We start from the raw sequence: 22,662 nt of genomic DNA on the forward strand, positions 1-22,662 counted from the left end.
TGCCAGGGAGCACAAGCAGGCATCCCAGGAGCTGCATTTCTTCAGGAGGATGGAGAAGCCCAGCCAGGAGCTGCTCAATAACAAAGCAGAGCGAGCAGCCCAAGGGCCAGCAGGTAATGCTGTGTTTGTTCTGAGACTGGGCAGGGGGATGGAGACTGAAAAAAAAAAAAGAAAAAGGAGCAAATCCAAATTTTAAAGCTACCATTGCAAGGATGGAGGGAGCCCACTGGGATGGTTCACACATCCCAAGGTGTTTGCCAGGTCAGCTGGAGACAGAAGTGATGAGTGTCCCTGTGGCTGAGTGTCCCTGTGGCCCTGTGTGTGTGTCCCTGTGATTGTGTGTGTCCCCATGGCCCTGTGTGTGTGTCCCTGTGGCTCTGTGTGTCCCTGTGGCTGTGTGTGTGTCCCTTCACGGGGATATTTCTCAGTTTCACTCGTAACCAGCTCTAAGGATGAGTTTTTTGCCCATTGCCTCAGTCACTCCCCTGCAGGAGCCATGGTCCCCATGCCACACCTCAGCACAGAGCATCCCCTGGAGCTGCTGCATGAACTCTGAGCGCACTGCACACACATTTCCGTGCCAGATAAACCAAACTGGGTCACTTTTTTTCTCTGCAAATCTCTGATTCCATCTGGCTGTCCCACCCAGCCCAGCACCACCATGCACACACAAGTTCTGTCCCCAGATCTCTCTCAGCCAGGTTTCCCCAACAAGTGCCACACTCAGCAGTCGTTTTTTCTGCTGTGAGTTATTTAGCTATAAAAGAGCCCTTTGAGAGCTGTCCCCTCATTGTTACCTGCTCGGCTTGCTCCTGCCTTGTGGCACCCCCAGCACAGGATCCTTGTGCAGGCAGGGAAGCAGCCCCAGGGCTCCTTTTTAACCCTCTGAGCCCCACATCCTGGGGATGGAGCTGCTGGGATCCATCTCCTGCCCTGGCTCAGCAGCACTGCCCCTCACCTGGGCCTGGGCACTGCCCAGCCCTGCCTGGTGGGCAGCAGCTCCCTCGGGAGCCCCAGGGTGCTGGGCAAGCTGGGCTGTGCCAGGCTGGGTCCCCACCTTTCCCTTCAGAAAGAAGGAATGGAGCCAGCAGCAAGTGGGCTGTGCCTGTCCCTGAGCAGCATTCACCAAACAGAGCAGGTCTCTGGGAAGGAAAAACAATTCCTGAGACCAAGCCCTGGAGCAGCTGAGAGCACAGGATTTATTCCAAAAGGCAGCAGGCAAGCTGCTGGATTGCTCCATTTATCAAATAATTTAATTATTTCATCTGGACGGTTATTTGTGAGACCTTCCATCCTGTGACTCTTGTGTGGCTGTGTCAGGAAGTGAGGCAAGAGTGCAAGAATGAGCAAAGCAGCAGTTAAATGTTCCACTTCACTTATGTGGGTCAAAATCTCGGTAAGACCCAGAAAACTGGAAGGAAGATGAGTCCCACAGGCACCTTGCCCTGGCAGCAGGTCCCTGCAGAGCTCTGCCCCCAGGTGTTCGTGTGCTCAGCCAGGCCCTGGTGCTGCAGGTCCAAAGCTGCTTTGAACAAGCAGGTAAAGCTGTAAATGCTGCCATGAGTGCTGCTGCACACCCGGGCTGCTGCCCAGGGCCCTGGGGGCTGCTGGGGTGACCACACCTCGCTGGCTGTACAGGCTGCCCAGAGGGGAAACTTCCTCCTGGGCTCCAGGAAGGCTAATTTTAGATTAAGTATTTTTAGAAAGTGAAAACCAAATTGAAACCAAGCAGAAGTCAGCTGAATTGGTATCTTCATTACTGTCAACATGAGCAGCTAAACTCTGAGTTGCCAATGGGGCAGTGCCACGGTCAGGACACGCTGCTGGAATCCACACAGAGGGTGTGAGCTCATCCCAGTGCCCAGGGCTGCCACCCCTCACCCAGCACAGCCCTGAGCCCACAGCCCCTCTGTGGGCAGCCCTGCTCTCTGGAGACTTGTTCCTAAAATCATTATTGGAATAACACAGAGCAGGAGCTGCTGTGGCACGGAGCAGTGCAGGGAGCAGAGGCACCCGGCCCCAGAGCAGCCAGAAGGTGATGGGAACAAAGGCAAACCCAGGAAATTCCCTCTAAATGTCAGGAGAAACATTGCAGGACATTTCACACATTCCAAGCTGCAGAGGAGCTGAGGTTTGGTTGGGTTTGGAATGAGTAAGAAATAGATCCTTGTGTTTTCTCATGGGTGTGGAGCTGGTTGTGAATTCCCTCCAAATTCAGGTTCCTGCAGCTCACACCTGGAGAGGAGGCTGAAAGCAGCCCAAACCCCAAAGTGTGTGCCCGGGGCAGAGGCTGGGTAGAGCCCAGGGCAGCCCCCAGCCCCTCGCCTGCCCTCCCCACTCTTCCCAGGAACAGATATTTTTAGGTCCCTTACCGCCACTAAAACATACTTGGACTGTTTTCAGGCTGACTCACAGCTGAATTCCTGTTCTGGAGGCATTTTCAGTCCACACCCAAAATAAGGGAAGACAAAACAAAATGAAACCAAAAAACCCCGTCTGAATCAGAGCCAAAGGCCGTGCCCAGCTGTGCTGGTGCCAGTGCCTGCAGCCCAAGCGTGGCTCTGCCTGGGGGAACTGCACCCACTGCCCATCACCTGCACCCACAACCCCCTGCCATCACCTGCACCCACACCTGCACCCACCTTAGCCAGCTCAGGTGAACCAGGCAGTGCTTTGCAGCTTTACTAATTTAAATTAGCCCATGTTCTACTGAGGACTAGAAGAATTAAGCAGAGAGGAACATCTATGTGAAGCTTGAGCATAGTGGGTTTTATTCTCTTTTTGTCACATTTTTACTTACAAGACCAGCAGCACCACAGTAAACTGTGTAATGGTCAGAAGTTTCACTCGTTAGTTCAGCGAAATGGAAGTCGTGGAGACTTTAGAGATTGCCACTAAATCAAAGGTGCAAAGCAGGGCTGTCTCAGAAGGGAAGGGAGCAGAGCCCAGCAGGAATTTGAGTCCCTTGGAGGTGCCTGGGCTGTGTCTGGAGCTCCCAGCTGAGGAGAGCCTGCTGTGACCAGGGCAGGGCACAGTGAGCAGGCAGTGCTGGGGCGAAAGCAGCACCCCTGTGATGAAAGCAGGGGATAGAACATGTCATATAAGCAGGGGGAGGATGTTGGGAGCCCTGTCCAGCACTGGGACCCCAGCACACAGCACTGGTTCTCCCTTTGCACCTCTCTGCTGATGGATCTGTGCATGTATTGACACAGAGAGCACGTCTGAGGCTGGTGATTACCGTGGGTAAATGCACGGCAGTGTGTACTCAGGCAGCAACCCTCAGCGACTGAGAAGGAGCAGATGACCCTGCTCACCTCCGTGGACACAGCAACACAAATAACTGAGCGTGTTAACCCATAAAAACTGTCACTACACATTGTTTACAAAGAGAAATGAGCTCCTGGCTGTCAGCACATGGGCATGGGATGGCACATGCTGCACAGACTCCTCTCTGGAGAGGGCAGTGGCACCCACAGTGCTCGGGGCTTGGGCTGGACTCGTTGGGCAGGGCAGGGAGAAGGACCCAGGCAGGACCAGGGCAGTGACAGCTGGGTGCTGTTGGGCTGGCAGTGCCCCCTCTTCCAGCAAATCCAGCCTCAAGGAGGAATTGACGAAGCACCTCGAGCTTCTGCATGGCTGATTGTGTGCTAAAAACCCAAAGTCAGAAAGTTCCTTGCCGGTTTCTGTGAGGAGCACAGGGTCAGCTCCAGCAGGCACAAAGTGCTGTGTGGGGCTGGGAGCCAGACCCTGCTGTGACAAGGCTGTGACAGGGCTGTGCCAAGGCACAGCACCATGGCACAGGGACCAAGGCGGGTGCTGGGGTGTCATGGGTACTCCAGAGATCAGCAAATCAACTAAAACAACAGAGGAGAGTTTTCCTGGTTTTCAAGCAGTTAATTATCCAGGGGCTGGTGCCACCAGCACAGTGAAGCACATTGTAGGTGATGACACATCAGAGACAGCCCAGGAGGAGCTGGGTGAGTCCTGGGGCAGGGTGGGGCCCCTGGGTGCCTGCAGGAGGGCAGGCAGGGCGGGGGCTGCCCACCACTGCCCACCCCTGCCCACCCTCCCCGGCCCAGCCCGAGCCCAATGAGCTCATCACTCCATCGATCTTTCCCCATCTGTTTGAAGCCAGGTCAGCCCATGGCAGAGGAACTTGTGCTGCTGATCGATCCTGCAGGGATCAGGCAGGGACTGGCTCCTCATTAGGTCCTGGTTCATTAGGAGAACTGCTAATGAAGTTTGAGCTCCAAGGTCTAAATTCTGCTTCAGGCTCCAGATCCCACAGGCACTTACAGTTCTGTTGAAGATGGGTGAGTCCATCCCCTGGTTAGGGGCTGTGTCAGTGCCCCTGTGAGTGTGCCTGCCTGTCCTGATGACACATGAGGGCACACTTTGTCCCATTCCAGCCCCATGCTAGGGCTCACAAAGCAGCAGTCTGAGAGCAGTGTGTTTTCCCTCCCAGAGCTGACTTGATGGCCTTTTGCTTGCAGTGTTTATGGCTGTGGGGTGTCCCAGTCCAGAGCAGGGTCTGCTGGGAGCCAGCAGAGCATCCGTCCTGGTGTGCTGGGGGCAGCTCAGCAGAAGTCTCAGTAAGTTCTCAAGAAGTACAATAAGGTGACAGGTGCATTTAGAAGAACACAATAAGCTCATACCTATTCTAGTGCATAAATAAAGTTATCTAAAAAACAATGGCACATTGCTGAATGCTCTCCCTAAGAGAGTTTCCTCCCAGACCTCTCCAATACCTGGGCTCTGGTTACTCCTTCACTTCCCCCTGCTCGTCAGCCTGCCCAGGAGCTGCCTTGCTTTGGCCATCAGCATCTCTCTGAAGTGGTCACCCATCAGGAAATAAAAGACTGGGTTAATGGCACTGTTTAGAAAGGCGAAGGGTCTGGTGATGATGTAGACGGAGATGATGGTTCCCTTGGTGCACTCGGAGAGGTTCAAGGCCGGGAGGCGGGAGGCGATGCGGACGTTGCGCATGACGTGGTAGGGAGTGAGGAGCAGGGAGAAGATCACCATGGCCAGGATCAGCAGGCTCAGGGGCTTCTCCAGGGTCAGGGCAGAGCTGATTTGCTCCCTCCTGTTTTTAAGAAAACGAACCATCTTCACGTAGAACCAGCACATGGTGAGGAGAGGGATGAGGAAGCCAAAGACGGTCAGGAACAGGCTGTAGATGAGGTTTGTCACGGGGTCCCCAGAGCTCGCGTAATCGAGACACTTGTAATTATTGGAGGCTGCTAGAGGCTCCAGGAAATACAGCAGGGGTAGCAGCTCCAGGATCACCCCAATCCATATGGCCACAGACACCATGACTGCTGTTTTCCTTTTCTGGTCCCTGAAGGGGTATTTGATGAGCATGTACCGGTCAACGCTGATGGCCATGAGGAACAGGATGCTGCTGTACAGGTTGGCATGCAGCAGGAATCTGTTGCTGTGGCACAGGACGTCCTCTGACCACTGATCTTTGGAGTAGCTGTTCACCAGTGCTGGCAGAGTGCACAGAAATAACAAATCTGATATGGACAAATTGAACAGGTAGATGTTGCAGCTTTTCCATTTTTTCAGGCAGAAAATATAGCCAAACACCACTATGGTGTTTGCAATGGCACCTACAATGAACTCAAGGCTGTACATGGTGGAGAGATAATACTTTTCTAGTACTCTGTTTGTCAGAAAGCAGTCACTGGTGTCGTTCACAGCCTGGAAAATCAAAAGGGAAAAAATGAACACCAAACCCAAATAAAATATCACTGCGCAGTTATTGCTATATCATTGCTGTAATCAGCAAATGCAGCCTGCAATTTCCTCCCAGCCGACAGGGTAAGTAGATTTGTGACCTGAAACTATGTCTCTCAGACACAGGACTGGTACTTGCAGACACTGCTCAGAGTTACAGAGCAAGATGAAAACTCTGCTGCGCAGAGACCTGTGTGAGGAACTCAAAGTGGGAGCATCACCCACTGAATGAAAGGGTCAGTCACAACGTGCCAGGGGCCAAACCCAGGGCAGTGCCAGGGGCCAGGAGAGTGAAACCAGCCTGTGGGTGCCCTGTCGAGTCATCTGTGACCTCGTGGAGTCATCTGCCCCTCTTACCCAACGCTGGTCCCGTGGGTGCTCCCTCACCAGTGACAGAGGTTTGCTGACAAGGCTGCTGAGGGATGGCAGCGCTGCTCAGAACTCATTAGGGAGCCAGGAGAGATGTGTTTGTTAGATTAAGCCAGTCCTTAATCGAGCACTTTGTGTGCTGTGCTGGTCACTGGGTACCAGAATTGCACGGAGGATGGAGCACATCTCCTGTGCCTTCTGCCAGAGCTTTATTCAAAGCTGCATCACTCATGAGCGAGCTTGCTTGCTTTCTAAAGGCTGCTTACAAAATTGCTTTCAGCTACAGACAAGGAAACAGAGCAGGATCTCAAGTGTTTTCTCCTCTCCCTCCTCAGCTCAGCCACCTGCCCCTGCTGCAGGACACAGCTTTGGGTGAGAGCCTTGGACAAAGTGTCAGCAAACCACTGGAAAGCTGGGACAACCAAATGCCAGAAACCAGGATATAGATCAAAACAGAACTCAAGATAAGGTTAAGCATTTCCAAGTGTCAAGAAGTTTTCCACAGGTCTCTGCCCTCAAAGCACTACGTTTCATTTCGAAGGGAGATCATGAGGCAGAACAAAAACTTCCTAAAGCAATTTCCATCAATCTCTTCACATACTCTGTGCCCCCAGGAGACACAAATGCTGTGGAGAGAGCTCACTCTGCTCAGAGCTCACCTGCTGCACTGCCAAGCCCTGTCTGCTCGGCTCTTGAGGAGAAACCCAACGCCTTGGTGAGATTCTATGTCTAGAAAGCACATCACAGACATCAGCACTTGAAACAGCAGCAATAATTCAAAGTTCGGATGGACAGATAGATGGATTTCACAGCTAGGAAGAGGCAGACGATGGAAGGTAAGAAGGTAAAGCAGTGAGAGCCGGGCTGGCAGAGGAGCCCTTACCATGGCCGGGCTGTGGAGCTGCAGGTGCCGGCAGAGCCGAGGGATCCCGGGGCAGCCGCGGGCAGGATTCAATCATTAATGAGCGAGGCGAAGGCGGGATCTGCTGGCTGAGCTGCCCAGATGCAAACAAGGCTTCCCCTTCACAGAACCCGCTGGAGAGGCAGCCGGGCACCCGCTGCTCCAGCCCCGAGAGCTGCGGGAGGAGGGAGAGCCCTGGGAAGAGGAGCGCCTGGATTTCACACAGCAGCACATCCACAGCTCGCTGCTTTACTCAGCATCGCCATTTAAATTATTGGCAAAGATAAAAATGTAACGGATGTTGCTAACGCAGAATGGGCAGACCCCACAGTGACTAATTCCACCCCTTCTGCCGTGGGCAGGGGCATTTCCACCAGACCAGGCCCCCTCAAGCCCCATTCAGCATCCTCAGCTATGGGGCACCACAGCTTCTCTGCCTTCCCCTTTATCGTGATGTACTTCACAGTTAGCAAATATTAACCCTATTAATATATATAAACAGCTATTGTAGCTTTTTCTCTGTGGACAAGGCAAATAAATCAGCTCATATTTGGGCATTACAGAAGCTGATTTAAAATTTCCCCCATGGCTAATAACCAGCACTGGCTTCTCATTTACCAGATTTTAAATATCTTGTTCATTCAGGCAACTGCTGCTGCACTGAAGGATAAAATAAGGCTGAACAAATGGAGCATTTCTTCCTGCCTGCTGCAGTAACTCCTCAGAAAACTGGTGAGGGAGCAAGTACTGCTCCTTAAGGTCATTTCAGTAGGTTTAGACTGGTCCCTGCTTTACAGCTCTGTGACTATTGCATCAGTTGATTGTACCTCCAAGCAGTTTTGTAATCTTTAGTTATTTTGAGTGTCCCAGTCACAGACACTGGCACCTGCAATTCCAGTGCCTTCCAGCAGCCCTGTCCGTGAGAAACCCCTGAGCTGGGGGTCTGCAGCAGGCTCTGTGCTTCTGGGGCATTTGGTGGCTGGCACGCCACGCCTGCCACCTGGGCTGTGCCTGGCAGCTCCTGGCACGCCAGGCTGGAGCCCGGCTGGGCGGGTTCCAGCCTGGGAGGAACCAGAGGGAAACCCAAGGGCTCGGTGGGGTCACTGGGCTGGCAGCACTGGCACCTCCCTGAGCCCTCATGGGAGCAAGGACCTGGCTGAGCACACCGGGAACAGCTCAGCCAACACTTCCAACAGCACCACAAACGCAAGAGTATTGCCAGGTTCTGGGGTTTGGGGGGAGATTTTTGGGTTTTTCAACCAGTGCAGTGCTTCAACAAAAAGTTAAATGGGTAATGATTTGTTTCCTCCTTGACTCACTTGCAGCATGAACCCCATTCTCTGCATACAGCCACACTGCTCCCTGTGCTAGGAGAGTCTGTGATCAGTCTCCCTGTGCTTGGGCATCCTTGGAGGGTTGGATCTCTGCACCCAGAGCTGGGTCCAGACAGGAGCCCCACACTGAGACTGAGCTTTGTCCTTGATTATCAAACCACCAAACCCCGTCCTCCCTTCAAGGGAAGGCTTTTGGAGAAGTACCAGAGCCTTCCTTTGTGGTGGTTTGCCTTGTTTTCTGGTGTGGATAAATGGGTTGCTTACTGCAGCTCCAGCCTCTCCTGCCAGCAGCATCAATAGTGCAGCTTTCACTGTGCCTCACCCGGTATTTCCAATCCCAAAAGTCTATTTTAGGAACCTAAACAAAAACATACAGCCCAATCAATCATGAGTCCATATTTAGGTGCTGGTGCTTAAAAGCCATTTACCTCTGGTTCCAAGAGAGTCCTATAAAAACACACAAGAGAAGATTGGCAATTTTTTGGCTGGCATTGTTTTTTAGAACATAAATTTTTCTCCTGCCTTACAGGCAGGCGTTTGGTGTCCCTGACACGATGCAGGAAACACAGGGGCAGGGAGGATGGCCCAGGTTTGCTGCAGCTGGGCTGGCACAGGCAGCTCCAGCACCCCGAAGGGAGCAAAGGCAGCTGAGCCCAGCCTGCAGCCCAGTGCTGCTCTGTCAGCAACATCCCCGTGCTGCAGGGCAGCAGAACAGCCAAAGCCAGGCTGGGTCACAGCAGGGCAGCCTGCTGAGGGACGTGATGTGGGCATGTCCCCTCCAAACCAAAACCACATCCCATCCTCCCTGAGCAGTCTCTTAGACAAGGTTATCCTCCTGGCAACCCCAACTGGGCTCGTCCCATTTGCATTTACAACCCAGAAATGCCCAGCCCAGGGAGCATTCTCGCAGACATGACCCTACAACTGTAGGGAAAATCAGACCAAAGGCATTACTGAGCTAACCCCCAAAGCCCAGGTTCCTCAGGAACACTAGGAGGCTGTTAATGAATTCCAAATGTGGGAGGAATAAAACTGCAGTGGAGCTGCCTCTGCAGCAGCCAGGAGCCCAGGCTGGGGGTGATCTCTGGGATGTGCTGCAGGGAGACCTGAGCAGTGACTCCCAGACACTCTGGGACTGAGCACAGGAGCATGCAGAGGTGCAGAGGTGCAAAGAGAGACCTGCTGAGCCCAGCAGCACCCCTGCCCATCAGCACTGGAGCAGAGCTGAGAGCTGGGGCTGTTTGCAGCAGCCACTGCCTCTGCTGCCCATGAACCGACACCTGAGGGACAAACATTGAACTGGAATCAAAAACAAGTTAAATGTTTACATTCACCTTAATAAAGATGGAAAGCAGCAATCATCCCGTACACATTCCATCTGAACAGGTCGTACACACTTGGGAAAAATAACTCAGAATTATTGAAGATTCAGTACCTTCTATGCAAAAGAAAACCAGGATACATGGAGTACCTGCTCAGTGTTTGATTTGCTTAAACCAACAGCCAACCCCTGCATTCATGGTTCAAAAGTTGGAGGGTTTACATTTAACACACAAAACATTTACACAGAGGTTATTTATTCCACGCAGCCAGCCGAACCATGTTTCTTTTCCAAGCCTATCAAGCAACTAAGCAAATTCTACTTTTAAGAAATCATATGTGAGATCTGATAAACATTTTTAAGGACAATTAGAACAGCCAGTACAAGACTTGACAGATAAGTAGAGCACAGACCATGCAGCAGTGTTATTGTAAAGTTGGGACCTTCACAGCTTCCTTTTCTAGTGAATATCCAGTGCTGGTTTGCTTCACTATTTCCTGCTAGTTCAAGGATTAAAGAAAGCATGTAGGAGAAAGATACATGCTTTAAAAATAACCTTGACAACACAACAAAAAACCCCAAACAACCAACCAAAAAAAATTAAAAAAAAATAAACAAACAAAGCCCAAAACACTTGCACAATTTTTTAGCCATCCAGGTGTTCCCAGGTGCTCCCTGAGGCTGTGCAGGGCAGGAGCAGTGGCCCAGCCCAGGTGTGACGGGCAGGTCCCTGCAGTGTCTGCTCACCCCATACCCCAGCAGGGCAACAGGGCCCTGCTGCCACATCCCACAGCCAAAGGGCACAGCGAAAAGCAGCCACAGAACACATCCTGTGTGCCACAGCGACCTGGCCCTTTGGCACCCACCCCAGCACAGAGATGTTTGAGAGGAAGAAAGGAGCAGCAGCAGAAACAAGACACTGAACCCTGGAGGGCCAGAAAAGGAGCCCTGGACACTGCTGGCAAGTTTGAGGTTTGGAGGACAGCACTGGTGGGGTAGAATCTCACTGAAGAGGAGCCCTGGACAATGCTGACAGGTTTGAGGTTTAGAGGACGGCACTGATGGGTTAGGATCAGATTGAAGAGGAGCCTTGGACACTGCTGGCAGGTTTGAGGTTTGGAGGACAGCACTGGTGGGTTAGTCAGACTGAAGATGAGCCCTGGACAGCACTGACAGGTTTGAGGTTTGGAGGACAGCACTGGAAGAAAGGTGGGTTAGAATCAGACTGAAGAGGAGCTGTGGACAGCACTGACAGGTTTGAGGTTTGGAGGACAGCACTGGTGGGGTAGGATCAGACTGAAGAGGAGCCCTGGACAATGCTGACAGGTTTGAGGTTCAGGTGGCAGCACTGGTGGGGTAGAATCAGACTGAAGAGGAGCCCTGGACAGCACTGGCAGGTTTGAGGTTTGGAGGGCAGCACTGGTGGGGTAGGATCAGACTGAAGAGGAGCCCTGGACAATGCTGACAGGTTTGAGGTTCAGATGACAGCACTGGAAGAAAGGTGGGTTAGAATCAGACTGAAGAGGAGCCGTGGACAGCACTGATAGGTTTGAGGCTCAGATGACAGCACTGGTGGGTTAGTCAGACTGAAGAGGAGCCCTGGACAATGCTGACAGGTTTGAGGTTTGAAGGACAGCACTGGAAGAATGGTGGGTTAGAGTCAGACCGAAGTGGAGCCCCAGGACAGCACTGATAGGTTTGAGGCTCAGATGACAGCACTGGTGGGGTAGGATCTGACTGAAGAGGAGCCATGGACAGCGCTGATAGGTTTGAGGTTCAGATGGCAGCACTGGTGGGTTAGGATCAGACTGGAGAGGAGCCTTGGACAGTTCTGGCAGGTTTGAGGTTTAGGGGACAGCACCAGTAGGTTAGAGTCAGACTGAAGAGGAGCTCAGGACAGTTCTGGCAGGTTTGAGGTTTAGGGGACAGCACCAGTAGGTTAGAGTCAGACTGAAGAGGAGCTCAGGACAGTTCTGGCAGGTTTGAGGCTCAGATGACAGCACTGGAGGAACCTGGGTTAGGATCACACCGATTTCCTGCCAGAGAAGATGGGAAATGCTCCAGCCCCAACACTGTGGAATTACAGGGGAGATGACAATGACGGCCAGAGCCCGGCACAGCCCCAGCACTCCTGGCAGACCGAGGGGCGAGCAGAGCCCCACGTTCCCTCACAGGTTGTCCCTCAGCCAGCCCAGGCAGGTGTTGAACAGGCGGTGGCCCAGGGCCAGCTCCAGCGGCCAGGTCAGGAAGGTCACGGCGCCGTGGAAGCCATCCTTGGCGTGGTGGTGCGTGACGGGGACGCCAGCGTCGCGGAGCCTGGCCGCGTACATGACGCCGTCGTCCCTGAGCACGTCGTGCTCGCAGGTGAGCACGAAGGCCGGGGGCAGGCCGCGCAGCCGGGCCTGGCTGGCCAGCAGCGGGGACGCGCGCGGGTCCAGCAGGCCGGGGTGGCGCCGGGCCAGCTCCGCGCCGCCCCACACGGGGCTGCTGGGCCTGTGGGCCCCCCTCATGTCCGGGGGCAGCCACAGGCTCCAGTTGAGCAGCGGCCACAGCGCGCTGGCCTCGGGCGGGACGTGCGTGTTGGAGGCCATGGCCTCGCGGAGGGCCGGGTCCGAGCTGAAGTACTCGCTCCAGAAGCGGACCATGAGCGAGCGCGACAGGATCGGCTTGTGGGCATTGTCCTGGTAGGAGGGCAGCGCCAGGTCCAGCGCCTGCAGCGCCGGGTAGATCAGAACCTGCGCTTTCAGCTTCGTCTGCACCTCAGCGTCCTCCAACAGCTGCAGAAAACAGAAACCATGGCACCAGTGAAGGTGTGATTCCCCCACACCGACACATCATATGATGTAAAGAATTAAGGTGTGTATCTTGCAACATGAGCAAAATAAGGTTATCAATAAATAAATGGTTCTATTGATATTCTGGATATAATCTGAATTTTGAAATTCAGATTTCAAAATAAATTCTGAATTTATAGGCAGGTCATCTAAAACAGCATGCTATAATAAAAATTGTCAAACATCAAATTTAATTTAATTTTTTTCTTATATTGAAGGATAATGGTTTTTGGGAAATTCTTTAAAATTTTGGTGCTTTCTGAAGATTGACAGAATATTTCTATATTTCTACAGAAAATTTCTGTTCTTATGTCATGAAACTTTCAGATTTCTGTATCTCCTTATCATTTCACATAATCAAGAGCATGTTCAGCTGTTTGTTTTTTAACCCTGAGATGTTACAACTCAAGCAACTGCAATTCTGTGCATTTTAGACGTGTAACAAATAAAATGTGATGAACTGAACATTGATAATTCTTATATGTCAACCTCTTCCCCTCTTCACTAATAAATTTTCCATTTTCTCCCTCAACTTCTGCCTTCAGCATCCACAGCAAATTCACCACCATTCCCAGTGTTTCATTACAGTCCAAACAACTTCTCAAGAGAGCAACAACATCGTGCTGACTTTATTCAATAAAGCTGAAGGAGAAGTGCAAAAAGCTCCAAACAGTTTGGTCAGACACTGCAACATTTAGTGAGGGTTTTTTTTGTTTGCTTGTTTTCCCTGCTTCTTAGACCTTTATGAGTCACATAGTAAAAATTCTCTTTTCAAACATCATACCTAAATCACTCATCATGATCCTAGGGTGAGTGATGTGTGCCCCAGCTGGAGGGCAGAGAGCCTTTTTAGGGGACAGAGGTGTGGATGGCACTAAAGCTCCTCCAGTGCCTCTGGGTGCTCAGGCTCAGCCTCTTGCCTGGTCCCCAGAGCCCTGTGACATCCTGCGTGCACAGGCATAAGAGCAGAGCCTCTTTCAGTGGTGGTGAAACTGCAAACCCCTGATTTGGAGCTTGCAGACCGTTTCCACCGTACCTCCTGTGCCACCGCCGCAGCCAGGTTGCCCCCGGCACTGTCCCCGGCCACGCAGACCCGAGCAGGGTCCACCCCGTACTGGGACAGGACCTTGCTCTGCAGGAAGAACTTGGTCACCGAGTACACATCTTCAAACTGCACGGGGAAATGGTGTGGAGGGGCCAGCCTGTAGCTGGTGGGGTAAGAGAAGTTTGTTAGTACCTGCTGTTAACAAAGAGGAAGGCTTGCCTGCGTCTCCCTGCTGGGGGAGAGTTATTTCTGTGCCCAGGGAAGTGGGAACTGTCTGTCCCAGAGGATCTGCTTCACTTCCCACCCATCTTCATAATGCCAAAATAGCCCCCAACCACAACTCTCCACTGCCACCCTGTTAAACCAGCAGGAAAGCACATGACCAAATAGAGGAACATTGAAAAATCAGGTTAATTGAAACAGATTAATTGACTCCAAACCCTCATGCCACCTGGAAGGAGAATGTCTCTTACTTGACTGACACCACGACAGCGTCCAGCTCGTTTGAGAACCGCCGTGCCATGTGATCGTAGCTGTGCATGCCTGCAATGAGAGCCGGGGCGTGTGAGGATGGACACACACAGACCTGCCTGCTCCTCCTGGCACCCGCCTCCAGCTGACTTCCCAAACCTCCCCTGGTTTAATGGTGCCACACCAGTCCTCCCTGCAGCAGCTCCCACACAAGAGGCAGCACTGGACAGGTGAGATCTTCCCACAGACGCAGGGTGGGATGCAGCAGAGCTCACCTGCGTCTCCCATGCACCATCCCCCTCCGTGGAAGTAGACTATGGCCCTCCTGAGCCCGCCAGGAGCCCTCCTGGGCAGGAACAGGCGCACAGGGACGCTGTTGAACTCTGCCTCTGTCACGGTGACATTTTCATCGGACGTGGGAGGGACAATCTCGACAGTCGTGAACAGCCTCATCACCTCCATGTAGTTCATGAGCCCCAGCATATCAGCTGCCTCGGACTGAAGCACAGGACAAGGGGAAACTCCTTCAAGTGCAGCTGGATTTGCTCTCAGGTTGAATTCCCATGGAGCCTCTGATGCTGTGTGCAAACGTGTGAAGTTGCTGCAGCAGTCGGCACAACAGGTCAGAGTGCATCTGTGTGAGCTGGCAGTCACCAAACACTGTGACACGGCCCACACTGCCACCAGCTGCCCAGCAGGGCCAGACCCAGGGCTGCTGCTTTGTGCCACAACCACACTCGTGCTCAGTGTTTATGTGGGTCACCTCCACAGCCCAGTGTCCAGCTCAGTGACCCAGCAGCACCAGCATGGGCACCATGCCACAGAGAGGCACCCACAGCTCCTGGCCTGGGGACAGCCCAGGGGACACACAGAGCCACCCACAGCTCCTGACCTGGGGACAGCCCAGGGGACACACACAGAGCCACAGAGAGGCATCCACAGCTCCTGGCCTGGGGACAGCCCAGGGGACACACAGAGCCATCCACAGTTCCTGGTCTGGGGACAGCCCAGGGGACACACAGAGCCATCCACAGTTCCTGGTCTGGGGACAGCCCAGGGGACACACACAGAGCCACAGAGAGGCACCCACAGCTCCTGACCTGGGGACAGCCCAGGGGACACACAGAGCCACCCACAGCTCCTGGTCTGGGGACAGCCCAGGGGACACACACAGAGCCACAGAGAGGCACCCACAGCTCCTGGCCTGGGGACAGCCCAGGGGACACACAGAGAGCCACAGAGAGGCACCCACAGCTCCTGACCTGGGGACAGCCCAGGGGACACACAGAGCCACCCACAGCTCCTGGCACCAGCCCCACAGCTCCTCCACCACCATCCCCAGCAATGGGATGTGACCTCTTCCCACCCCAGCCTCCTCACATCACAATTGAAACAGTAAGAAATAAAGCCAAGTTCTTACACGTTATCGGAAGGTGAAAACAGATGAAATTCAGAGCAGGTTTGAGTTTTAAAAGACAGAAAATAGCCAAGCCTGGTGCAGAACCTGTCTGAAATTTGGCTTGCAAGAGATGCTTTCCTGTCCCCAGGAATAATGTGAAACCCGCCCACAGTGACTGATACCTGCTGCCAGGGGTAACCTCTGGCCTTCAGACTGTGACCATGTGCAGTCATACAGTCTGACCCTGCCTGGGGCATTTTTTTTTCTTCAAATTGGATGCAAATCAATTGTTTAACCATCATCTTCATATAACTAGGTTTTGAACAACAAACAGGCATCCCTGACCTTGGCAGGAGGGTGGAATGAGATAAAACTTAAGATCTTTTCCAACCCAGACCAGCCTGGGATTCTGGGATTCCATGATATAATCTTTTTCAGGAGCTGGAATAGCACACAGCTCAGCCTTGCTGGCAGCCTTTGGCAGTGATTGTCACCACGTTTTTGAGTCACCTCTCACTGAGGGCTCGGAGCGGGCGATGCCAGGAGGAGCCCTGCCAATCCGTGTGTTGGAATTGGGATGGAGATGAGTGGGCAGGCCCTGGCACACTGCAAAAGGAAACACAGGTCGTCCCTGCCATCAGCTCCATGAAAACAAACAAACACACACGTGCCAGAGCTGCCGTTTTAGCCACAACACTGACACAGTTTACATAAACATTTCTCAGTTGTTGCTTTCCCCCCAAGGATTAACATCTTGAGAAAACAAATATCTCAGTCAAAGTGAGTCCTGCTGTGACTCCAATGAGCTTGTGAAAGCCTCGTGGTGGGAGGAATTCCCTGAGCCCCAGCACTGAGGATTTCCAGTGTTCTCAGAGCTGTGTTTCCCACATCTGGACAATTTACATTGTGGAAAACCACTGGGCTGCTGCCTGTGGTTTCGAGGCCATTATCAATCAAAGGAAATGGTGCCCTCATCTGAAAATCCCTCACTGTCCCAGAGATTATCGGGTATTTGGAGCACCAGGAAAGCCAGCACTTTGGGGTTTGGGATCCTTGTGCTCTGGAAAGCATTTCCCCAGTCCCTTCCTCGCTCTGGCACAGAGCAGCACTACAGCAAGGACAGACCCCAAAAGCTGCAGAGGGGGAAGGAGCCTGGCAGTGCCCACAGGGCTCCCAGCAGGAACCACGGACACAGCTGCATCTTGCAGGGAAAGCACAGGATCCTGGCACGGAGGGGACGCTCCTGCTGCCGGCAGGGCCGTGCTGAGGTGACAGAGGTGACAGCGAGCCCGAGCAGGATCCAGGCGTGCCTGGGCAAGGAGCTGCCCGTGCCTGCCCTCCCTGCAGCCCCCTCCTGCAGGGGATTTAGGAGGGGAAGCAGCGAGGGAGCACACCAGCACTGCAGATTGGAGTTTCTTCCTTTCTCACCATGCCATCTTCTACCACCTCAACCCCCAAAATCAAAACAGGAGTCCCTGGTACACATCAAAAACTCCTCCAGCAGACTGGTCAGACAACCCCCTGCCAAGGGCTGTCTCACACTGAGATGTTTTTGTGGTTTTCAGGCCTCTTCTGTCAGTGGATTTCCATGAAACCACACAAATCAATAGAATGTGAGAGCTGCTCTCTCTCCCCTGCCCTGACACCCAGCTCTGCAGAGGGAGCTGGGCGCACAGGAACCAGCAGTGATTCAAGCAGCAGTGCTTTATCTGCACAGGGCTGGAAAGCCAGAGAAACCTGTCTGTGCTTGTCCATCCAGTCTCATCCCACACCTTGTTCCTTACTCTCAATGGTCTTTTCTCAAGGCAAGATCAACCCTTTTCTACATTTCTTTATATCATAGCCACAGTCAGCTCAGTGCTTCCTTTCAGCGACTCCTGTCCTTCAATGAGTGCAGCATCTGCAACACCTGCAGCACTGCACACACGCAGTACTGCACACTTGCAGTAGGGCACACACGCAGCAGGGCACACACGCAGTACAGCACAGACACGGTGGGGCACACATGCAGCAGGGCACACACGCAGTACTGCACACATGCAGCGGGGCACACACACAGCAGGGCACACACGCAGTACAGCACAGACACAGTACTGCACACATGCAGCAGGGCACACACGCAGTACTGCACACATGCAGCGGGGCACACACGCAGTACAGCACAGACACGGTGGGGCACCCATGCAGCCCAGCACACACACACTGCCATGATCCCCAGGGTCACGAGAACCCCCCTGGCCCGCAGCTCTGCCCTCCCAGCCCCCATCACCTCACCAGGTGTGCCAGGGTCCTCAAGACAGCCGAGATGAGCATCACAGGCCAGGGCTCGGTCATCCCCTCGGGGAGCGGGATGTAGATGTAGTAGCCGAGCAGGGCTGCGAGGAGGCACAGGCACAGCAGTTTGGAGCCCATCCTTGCAGGCTCTGCTCTGCGCTGGTGGGAGCAGCTCTCGGCGCCTCCCAACAGCCGCAAACCAGCACAGGGCAAAGTTAATCCCGTGTTTAGCTTGGGTCCCGGCCAGGAGGTGATTTCTTGTCGTATCACTGGGACAGAGGTTACTCCGCTGTGCAGCTTCCAAAACAACAGGTTTCTCCAGCAGGGCGTGCAGCCGTCGGGAGCAGCTCCGCTGCCAGCCCCGCACTGAAACCCGCACTGAACCCTGAACCGAGCCTGTACCGAGCCCCGCTGCCAGTCCGGCACTGAACCCCGTACCGAACCCCGAACCGAGCCCTGAACCGAGCCCACTGCCACTCCGGCACTGAACCCCGCACCGAACCCCGAACCGAGCCCCACTGTCAGTCCGGCACTGAACCCCGCACCGAACCCCGAACCGAGCCCCGCTGCCCGTCCCTGCCCCGGCCCCGCACTGAACCCCGAACCGAACCCACTGCCAGCCCCGAACCGAGCCTGTACCGAGCCCCACTGCCAGTCCGGCACTGAACCCCGCACCGAACCCCGCTGCCAGCCCCGAACCGAGCCCCGCTGCCAGTCCGGCACTGAACCCCGCACCGAACCCCGAACCGAACCCCGCTGCCAGCCCCGAATCGAGCCCCGCTGCCAGTCCCGCCCCGGCCCCGCACGCCCAGGGACAGACGCGGGACAGGACGCGGGACAGGAGGTGGCAGCGGTGCCGCACGGGGACACACTCAAACAGAGCCTGAGACGCAGCGGTTTTATCTTTTCAGTTTAAAGTTTAGCAGATTTCTTTCGCTGAAGTTCTACCAACACAGCACAGCCTTGTGCTCTCTCAGGCTGAGCATCCTCTGGAGAAGCAGAGCAGGAAACACAGCAGAGAGCTGAAAGCTGAGCCATGTGCCACCAGCCCAAACGCAGATGAAGACTGAAAGTCAAACTTTCAGACATGTCTTTAAGTTGTGGCACCTCCAAACTATTCAAGTATTTTTAAAAATCCATCCATCCTCTCTTTTTGGTCCTTCTGCAGCACAACAACGCGTGAAAGCCCAATGTTCTAGACCCTGCTCCAGCAAAACCAAGAGAGAGTACAGCTCCAGGTGTCAGAGAAGAGCCCCGTGGGCACTGCAGGTGTCAGAGAGCACAGCTCCGTGGGCACTGCAGGTGTCAGAGCAGAGCTCCGTGGGCACTGCAGGTGTCAGAGAGCACAGCTCCGTGGGCATTCAAGGTGTCAGAGGGCACAGCTCCGTGGGCACTGCAGCTGCCCTGGACACCAGCACCAGGTGCTGGGCAGGGACAGGTGAGCCGGTTCTGGCACAGGTGAGGGTGGGCTGGCCCTGCTGCCAGCACAGTGACATGCACACAGGGCTGGGCACAGACCAGCACGCCCATCTCCTCTTTTGCACAGCTCAGGTGTGTTTGCAGGGGCTGAGAGGTAAAACAGGTGAAGGCTCATTTCAGGTGGCATGGGAAGGTGCAGCTGAGGGATGGGGAATGCAGGACAATGCCTTCTCCTGCCCTGTCCCTCCCCAGGACAGCTCTGGCACAGCATGGAGGAGGATGAGGCCACATCTGGAGCCACCACAAAACTGGTGGCATTCATTTGCACTTAAGGAAGGTTTCCCACTCTCCATCTATGCTGGTCTCCAGATGGAAGCATGGCTGTGCAGCCACAGCCTGGGCTCTGCTCTGCTCCTGCCCTGAGGTAACCCTTGGCTTAGGCAGGAGCTCATAGTGCTTAACCTTGAAAGACCAACCTCTCATCTTGTGCTAGAGCCACTCCCCTGCCCTCCAGTGAACCACCCCAGCAGCCTCCCTGAACCCACAGCACTCCCAGATAAAGGAAATCATAAACTGCTTTACCCAAAGGAACCACACAGCATCGGCTGCAACATGGAAATGGCCACATGCCAATTTTAGCAGAGCCCTTTCAGTCAAAGGGACCAGCTGGGACAGCAGAAGACCTCTTCCAGACAGGGGATGAGGTGGCAAACGGAGCACGTGGATGTTAAAATCCAGATCAACCCCACACAGTGATTACCCCAGCACCAGACCCCGCACTGCCAACGCTTTCAGAGCCTGCAGCAGCACCCAGCACTGCTGGTTTGCTGTGCATCACCTGCTCCCCGCCACTCACAGCTCCCCAAAGCAAACAAACATTTGGGTTACTCTTTTTCCTCCTTATTTATTTCATTCAATAAGGTTGGATGGAGCTTGGAGCACCTGGTCTAGCAGAAGGAGTCCCTGCCCAGGGCATGTGGGTGGAATCAGAGCATTTTAAGACACCCCCCAGTCCAAACCATTCTGCAGTTATAAAAGGATGGAACCTCATCTTGCTGCTTTTCCTGCACACAGAGTACCCAGAGCTCTTCAGCATGGGTACATGAAAAATTCTCTGCATTTTCATGCAGTCCAAGCTACTGATGTTTCAGAAAAAAATTAATGCAAGGTTAAGCATCCTAAAGCCAGGGTTAAAATTGCAGTGGGGAGAGGAACAGCCAGCATGTCACCATGCTGAGAGCCAGCACTGCCTGCACCCCTGTGACCCATGAGAGAGCAAGGATTGCTGCCACTGCACCTGTGGGGAGAGTGGCATGGACTCCACCAGGCACTGACTGCCACCTCAGCAAGTCAGCCCAGCAAAAAATAAATGTTACATCAGGCTGAGTTTTCAAACTGTGGTTTGGAAAGGAGAAATGTGTGAGTTTATGACCTTACACCTTGTTTGTAACAGCAATCCAGGGTTACAAGCTCACATCGGTTTATAACAGCAATCCTCCTGCCCCCACACCCCATTGCATTTCCCTCACTCAGCACCACCAGCCCTTGCTCTTTCAGCCACAGAATCGTTCAGCTTGGAAAAGCCCTCCCAGACCATCGAGTCCAGCATCCCCTGGCACTGCCAGCACTGCCCCATGTCCCCAGGTGCCACAGCCACACTTCCAAGCTCCCCAGGCGTGGGGACTCCAGCCCTGCCATGTGCAATCTGAGTGTTATCTCCTGTGCAATCCAAGGCTGCCCTGAGGTCCAGGAGTCCTGCACTGCCTGGGCACATCTCTGCTGTGGCCCCAGCTGAACCAGGGCTGCTCCTGGCAGTGGTGGCACCCCCGGGCTGCCAGGGTGGCCCTGCTGTCACAGACACCGTGTGACCCGTGGTGACAGCAGTGGGCTTGCACATCCACGCTGACAAGGGTCACATCTCCTGGGGTATGGAGTGACAGCTGCCCAGAACATCACCGAGGGCTAGCAGGGCCTGTCTGGGCAGTGTCACCCCAGGGGGATGGGGTCAGGGCAGCCACAGCCCCATCCTGCTGGGGACAGAGGTGCCAGGCTGGGGACAGAGGTGCCAGGTTGGGGACAGTGCCCGCAGTGCCCAATCCAGCAGGGTGTGGGGTGAGGGATGGACACTGGGGTGTGGAAAGGGCAGCACAGAGCAAGGACAGCACAGAGCAGGCTGTGGGGAAGGGACAGCACAGGGCAGGGACAGCACAGGGCAGGGACAGCACAGCCCAGGCTGTGGGGAAGGGACAGCACAGAGCAGGGACAGCACAGGACAAGGACAGCACAGCCCAGGCTATGGCAGACACTCCAGCAGGAGGGGACAGACGCCCCAGCCATCACCCCGGGTGAAGGGACCCTGCAGGTGCCACCGCTGCAGCTGCCCAGCCAAGCCATGGCTTTCATGCAGAGGAAGAAATCGTGCTGCTTTCGTTCAGGGAAGGAAGGGAGAAGCCACCGGGAGGCAGTGCAGCCCTGCAGACAGGGTCCCTCCAAACAAACCCCGAGGAGCAGGAGCAGCAGCCCTGGTGGGGCTGGGACAGGCTGGGACAGGCACCTGCACACTCAGGAGGGGGAAAGGGACACAGCACAGCACGGGAGCCACTGAATGCTGCCCCTATTTGCCTTCAGACAATTAAATTGTAACCTTGTGTAAAAGCAAAAATGAGTTATTCTGCCTTTAATGCCTGTGATGGACACTCACTGACCAGTCAGAGCAGCACAGCACTGAAAATAGGTACTGCTTTTTCATCTGTTGCTTTTTACCAAATTGCAAGTTGTATAAATGGAAACAAATGTCTTATTTGACAATACTGAACTGAAAAAAAAGCAGTTCTCTGAAACTTTAATACACAGAAGTATAGAAATGCATGCAGTATTTCTGAACACAAGATAAAGCAGCAGCTCCAGAAACATCCTGTGTTCATGAAGGCCTTAAAGCAGCCAATGAAACTTCTTCCAACTCTGCCTAAAAATAACATTATTATTAGGATAAGATAACAGGGGTTTCCAAATCAGTCAGTGCTTTGCTTTGATGCTTTCAAACTGAAATCTTGTTTTCAAACATGCAACTCTTTACTGTTTGGCAGGAGGGCAGCAACACTTTTGCCTTTCACTCTTTCCATTCCAAATGAAGCAACAGGCTCAGAGCTGCTCCCTGGGTGTGCAAGAGCAGCTCACCCTGAGCCAGCAGAGCAGCACAGAAACCCCTCAGAGCACACACAGAACCAGGACCTGCACTCCCAACAACCTGCACTGATTTTCTCTTCTACATTAAAGTTTGTGGTTCAGAGTAATTTAAGAAGCCAAACTTATAACAAGGGTTTAATCTAGGATTTCACACCTCCCACTGCCAGCTTCTCCATGTGATTCTAGTTCTCATACAGTTTCCCATTTTTACAAAAATAAGCCCAATTGCTGAATTCTGGATCCAGTAGCAGCTTGCTGGAGTTAGATTTGCCATCCTGGGGAAACAGATAAGGCAGAGAAGGAGCCTGAGGAACAACCAGCAGGAATCTTACACACAGTTAAAGCAGTAAAAACGTACATGGCTCTC

At 53.7% G+C, this 22,662-nt stretch overlaps 2 protein-coding genes across 2 annotated transcripts; both read right to left on the bottom strand.

Moving 5' to 3' along the window:
* Positions 1-4,086: 4,086 nt before the first annotated feature.
* Positions 4,087-7,170, bottom strand: SUCNR1 (succinate receptor 1). The gene is made up of 2 exons (XM_033068977.1): positions 6,995-7,170; positions 4,087-5,706 (listed from the first exon to the last, which is right to left on the bottom strand). The coding sequence occupies exons 1-2, from the start codon at positions 6,995-6,997 to the stop codon at positions 4,768-4,770; spliced, it is 942 nt and encodes a 313-aa protein (XP_032924868.1). The 5' UTR covers positions 6,998-7,170; the 3' UTR covers positions 4,087-4,767.
* Positions 7,171-11,434: 4,264 nt separating this feature from the next.
* On the bottom strand, positions 11,435-17,862 carry AADAC (arylacetamide deacetylase). Its single transcript, XM_033068805.1, has 5 exons — positions 17,691-17,862; positions 14,293-14,515; positions 14,020-14,089; positions 13,538-13,709; positions 11,435-12,444 (listed from the first exon to the last, which is right to left on the bottom strand). Exons 1-5 carry the CDS (start codon positions 17,826-17,828, stop codon positions 11,836-11,838), a joined length of 1,212 nt encoding a protein of 403 aa, XP_032924696.1. The 5' UTR covers positions 17,829-17,862; the 3' UTR covers positions 11,435-11,835.
* Positions 17,863-22,662: the final 4,800 nt, after the last annotated feature.

The sequence above is a fragment of the Catharus ustulatus genome, chromosome 10, assembly GCF_009819885.2.
Source record: "Catharus ustulatus isolate bCatUst1 chromosome 10, bCatUst1.pri.v2, whole genome shotgun sequence".
Lineage (NCBI taxonomy): Eukaryota > Metazoa > Chordata > Aves > Passeriformes > Turdidae > Catharus > Catharus ustulatus.

What these genes read in the sequence shown, in the direction of transcription:
- AADAC (XM_033068805.1), bottom strand. Translation starts at nt 17,828, where the DNA reads ATGGGCTCCAAACTGCTGTGCCTGTGCCTCCTCGCAGCCCTGCTCGGC. An exon ending in ATGGTGCATGGGAGACGCAG is followed by an intron (nt 14,090 to 14,292) that starts GTGAGCTCTGCT and finishes CTCTCATTGCAG; the next exon opens with GCATGCACAGCTACGATCAC. An exon ending in CTGCGGCGGTGGCACAGGAG is followed by an intron (nt 12,445 to 13,537) that starts GTACGGTGGAAA and finishes TGTTTTCTGCAG; the next exon opens with CTGTTGGAGGACGCTGAGGT.